Below are 5,069 nucleotides of genomic sequence, written 5' to 3'. Positions count from 1 at the left end.
GCGGGGCCTATGGCCATGTTACCTGGAGCATCACTTGGGAGCGCCCCCATGTTGGTTCTTGCCGAGATTTGGGTCATGACCTGGGTTCTGGTGGCTGTGCCAAGGGGGCTCCAGTCGCAAGTGGAACGTGTGGCCTGGAGTGTGCCGCATGTGGTGCTTCTAGGCACAGATGTGGTGTGGCCCACGCAGCAGCCACACAGTGGTGCTTAACGGCTCTGGCCTGAGGCTCCCGCTCGGGTTGGCCAAATTTCGGCCCGAGGAGGGCCGACTAGCTACCGGATGGAGGTGGTGGGTGTTGCCCCGAGAAGGATGTGGTGGAATGCGGCGGACATGCGTGTGGTGAGTGTTGTGTGTTGGTGGTGGTTTATGCGACTCTGGGAGGGGTTGCCTTGCCGTCAGATCTTTCGGCTTCGATACGGGTGATGCGTCCTTCGGGTTCGTCTGGGCCAAGGCTAGAGGGACTATGCTTGTGACATTCTCGGCGACGGGCCGTTGACAGCCACGGGACCGTGTTCCCTCCCGATTCAGGTGGTGCTGGTTGGGGACGCCGTGTGGGCACCTTCGTCGCCAATCCGCCATGATTAGGTGGCTGATGTCGAGTAATGACCAGAAAGAGGCGCCTTCCTACTCTTCCTTTCGTGGTTGACGAGTTGCCAATGTGGGCAGTGGGCAGAGTCTCAGGGTCTTGGATGTCGGGGCGGCGACCCTGGTGGTAGGATGCGCATTTGGCTCTCGGGCGGAGAATGTTAAAGTGGTGTCGACTGCGTTCTTTGGCCAATGGAGATAGGCATTATGATGTTCATGGCGTGTAGTGGTTAACGTTGATGATCACATTGCCGCCGTGAACATCATAATGCCTATCTTTAGAATCTAAGATCTGCGTGTCATGTTTCCATGATCTTACCCGCCCATGGTAAATGATACACGGACAACATTGAACTTGTATTCTGGAATTAAGCAGCGTCGATATAGCAGAAACGTGATTTCCACCTCACAATCACCAGTTGCTTTTCTTTTTACTCCGGCCTATGCATCATCAGCAGTACAGGCATTATTATTTCCCAGTAGCTAGATCTCCAAATCAGAATCAGATACAGGTGAACTTGAGGTCTAAAGCTTGAAGGCCTTCTCCACGCTCTCCCTCCGCGCGCCGACGGTCTTGTACACGCGCATGAACTCGTCGAAAGTGACAGTGCGGTAGCGCGGCGGGTTGCCCTCGCCGACGAGCTCCTCCGCGGGGCCGATGGGGATGTCCGCGGCCGGCATGAGGAACGTCGCCACCGACGTTCGTGCCAGCGCCCCGTTGGTCATCGCCCGGTGCTCGATGCTCTTCAGAACCCCGTTGGTCGCAATCTGCATCAACATCAAGAAATGAACTATCAGTCAGCCTGGTGATAATTTGTGTTGATCGATCGACGACCCCACATTGAAAAATGAGCAATCTGAGGCAAAGGGGGAAGTGATCAATGGATGGATGCCTCGAGCAGGTGGCCGAAGTTGACGACGAAGGCGTTGGGCACGGACTCGACGTTGATCCAGTCGCCCTTGTAGGAGACCTGGAGGCCCGGGACGGTGCTCTGGAGCAGGAGAGTGATGAGGTTCCGGTCGCAGTGGGGCGGCAGGCCCAGCGTCAGGCCCGGCGCAGGGCACGGCGGGTAGTGGTTGACATTGATGATCACGTCGCCGCCGGTGAGGTCCCCTTCGAAGTAGTCCGGCCGGAGCCCCATGCCCTCGCACAGCAGCCGCAGCAGCTCCATCCCCACGGCCCTCGTCGGCTCCACGAACTTCTCAACCACCTCGCTGCAGCGCACTCGAGATTCAACACCAAAATTAGTCAAATCAAAAAGAAAAAATTAAATAAATAATCGGGTATCATATGATATGATTGAGTTGGCATCGTGAATTTACCGGAGCTTTTGCGGCTTGTCGGGCCAGTTGTTCTTGGTGTCGCCGACGGGCGAGCCGCAAGCGAGGCGGAGGCAGTCCCGCCAGTACTTCTCGCCACCGAGCTCGTAGGTGGTGCTGGAAAAGAGACGGTTGGGCTTGTCCGTGTCCTCCGAGTAGAAGGCCACCTTATCCTCCGCAGGGAGCCGGAAGAACTCCTCGCACGCCGCCTCCATGTCCCGTATCGCCTCCGCAGAGACGCCGTGGTTGACCACCTGCACACATCACCGCGCGGCGGTCAGCCGGTCCGGTGCTTTGACAACGAAACATCGAGAGATGAAGTATCTAACTAAAAGGGGGCTGTGATTTCGCACTGACCTGGAAGAACCCGAGCTCCTTGCCGGCGTCGAGGACGGCGCGGCGGACCTCGTCGCGGCCGCGAGAGAGGTCGATGACCGGGAGGGAGACGGCCTGAGTGGAGGCCGGCGGGCGCTGATCGGGCGGGAAGACGAAGCAGTCCGGGAGCGTCGCGTGGGTCGGGACCGAGGAGAGGAGGTTCGCCATGGCTCTGCTCTGCTTGATCTGAAAATCTTGGGGAGACGAGACCGGTAGGTGAGCAGGTCCGGTGAGCAGGGGAGCACAGGAGCTCGGGAGAGGAGACAAATGCGAATATATCCGACATGCTTCACGGACATCCCAAAGCTTAAAGGTGTGGCCCTCTTTTTCGGCCCACGAGCCGGCCAGCCCATGCTCCACACGACGAGTCCGTTCGGACAGTACGAGTCGGATTGGTACAATACGAGACGACGGCGAAATCGCTGATTATGGCGTAACTTTCGGACGCGGAGTAACTGGTCTCGAGCTCATATGCTCTCGATATCCTGGGCGTTCGCTAATGCATAGGGATATGGGCCAATTCTTTATATAGTTCGTTTTGAAGTGCTGGTAATTGCGCACTATGCGGGAATACATATGTGTCAGGGCGAGGGGTGGGCCAGCTGCTTGGCGGCCGTCTCCGGATGACGGACTGAGCCGTGGCCCAGGATCGTTTTTGTCTGTCTGATCCGTGGCTCAGATATCGCTTTCCGTCAGGGCGGCAGCCTCGAAACGAATGCAGACGCAGACTATTCTTCCCCAACGCAGCCGCCATTTTCGGTATCTGATGAGGGAGAGAGGGAGGAAGTTGGAGAACAGGCGACCAACGCTAACGGAGTTCCCTATGCAGGTATGATAGCGATTTTTTGCAAATTTTGCGTGCGATTTGAAGAGCGGAGCTTAGAGGGTTGGGGTTTATTTGCTTTCTGTGCCACAGATCCACGCTGATTGAGGAGGTAGGAGAGAGTCTGCTGCCGGAAGGTTCGCCGGTGGACGGTGGTGGAGGTGCTGTTTCTGGTCAACACGAGTGTGAGCGGCGATGGGCGGATCTGCGTGGCATCTCTGCACCGGTGGCGATGAGCGAAAATGGGCGAATCTGCAGTATGGCAGCAGTGTGAAGGGACAAGTCGCTTCCATATTCTGAGCTCCATACGGGGAAGATGAATCCCCAGACTCCGTGTTGGAGTAAGAGGTTAGGGGAACTAAATTTAAAATTTGATCTATGCTATGAAGAATTTCAGTAAACGTATTTTCAGGCTGTTTGTGGCCGTGCAGTGTTGGCTGAATTTTTGGCATGGCAGTAATCCAGTAATCCATAGTCTGATATGCATTAGTGTGAGGACTTATGTTTTAAGCGGTTAATCTAATCTAATTAGTCTTTATGTGAGTTAGTATTTGAACTGCAACTAGATGGGCAATGTATCAATTTGGTTGATACAAATCATATATAATCCCTTTCAGGTTGAGAATTGGTGCAGCTGCTCCTAGCAGGACACCCCAAACCGCATTGTTTGTGTAAAACCCGGCTGAAAATGTTACTCCGGTGTTGGGTACTACTTTAACTTGCTGGGTGAAGCATATGAGGTGAGCCTTGGATCAAGTTCCTTGATTTCTGTCTGATCTGTGGCTTGGAAAGGTCGCTTTCCGTCAAAGGGTGGTAGGCGTGGATTGAATACAGGGCGAGCCTGTTCTTCTCTGACGAAGACATCATTTTGGAACTTCAGAAGCACGGGAGGGAGGGAGTGGAAGAACAGGCGACCAACGGCGATGGCTTTCCTGATGTTCCGGCGGTTAAGCTTTTGTGATTTGTCTCTCCTAGATCCACTCTGATTGAGGAGGTAAGCAACGGCACCAACCAGATCACTGAGATCAGATATGATAAGATGAGATGTACATGCATTGGGGTTAGATGTAGATAGATCATAGATCCATGGTCCTGTCAGCTCTTCACCAAATGCATGCACTGCTGTACCAGTAGTATTTGGTGGAATTCATGTACACTGTTACTTGTTTTCTGAGAAAAGAAGAATGAGAAATAGTACATGCCTGTTGTATCCCCTTTTTGTGCGTATAAATGTTGTCCAATTTTCAGAGGATATCTGCAGTTTGTGCCAGTTAGCTAGCTTTGTTCATATGCTTTTATTTGTTCAGTACAGGAATGCTAGTTACTTCCGCTAGCTGTTTGGTTTCAGTTTAGTTTGCACCGCCAGATGAATCTACTAATGGTGAGTAAAAACAAATAAGAAAAACACGGGACTCATCTTAATTAGGAGACACATATCATCTAGAGATTTCCTACCAGGTCCAAGTGTGTTGCGCTCTAATTGAACTCATGGTTAGGTATTGCTAACTGACCATGGAGGCCTTCTTTGTTTGTCGCTGCAGATTCCAAAACTGTGAAATAGGAAGATAGATTTCTCCAGTGCTCTCTATCTTCAGCAAATTTACTATAGGCGCACATATTGTACTGTTTCACAAATATGCCATGCCATGCTACAGTGTTTTATGATCTCTATCATTCACATGGAAATCTGTTTACTATGCATTCACGCCATATATAAGTACAAATCATGTTGCATTGGCTGGTTAACCCCTCGATCTGTTTGTCCCTGCCTGCATTTTCTCACATTGTTTGTGTATGATGAAGGCACCAAATAAGATTCTTGCAATAGTTTGTCAAAATACAGCTCTGTATAGCAGAGATAGCACCACCAGCTAAACGCCTTCTTCATAGCTCTCATCTGAATCTTTTCATTTTATTTGATGCATTCTGGACCCTATAGTTGAATGAGGCTAGAGGTGACATGTCA

General features: G+C 52.1%; 1 protein-coding gene across 1 annotated transcript; it reads right to left on the bottom strand.

Annotated features, from left to right (window-relative positions):
* Window positions 1–911: 911 nt before the first annotated feature.
* Window positions 912–2,546, bottom strand: LOC119331558 (2'-deoxymugineic-acid 2'-dioxygenase-like). Its single transcript, XM_037604722.1, has 4 exons — window positions 2,263–2,546; window positions 1,909–2,159; window positions 1,479–1,800; window positions 912–1,353 (listed from the first exon to the last, which is right to left on the bottom strand). Exons 1-4 carry the CDS (start codon window positions 2,446–2,448, stop codon window positions 1,111–1,113), a joined length of 1,002 nt encoding a protein of 333 aa, XP_037460619.1. The 5' UTR covers window positions 2,449–2,546; the 3' UTR covers window positions 912–1,110.
* Between the last annotated feature and the right edge of the window lie 2,523 nt (window positions 2,547–5,069).

This window comes from Triticum dicoccoides, chromosome 7A (genome assembly GCF_002162155.2).
Source record: "Triticum dicoccoides isolate Atlit2015 ecotype Zavitan chromosome 7A, WEW_v2.0, whole genome shotgun sequence".
In the NCBI taxonomy this organism is placed as follows: domain Eukaryota; kingdom Viridiplantae; phylum Streptophyta; class Magnoliopsida; order Poales; family Poaceae; genus Triticum; species Triticum dicoccoides.
Note: the sequence above shows the minus strand (reverse complement) of the source record. Positions and strands in the feature narration are given on the sequence as shown.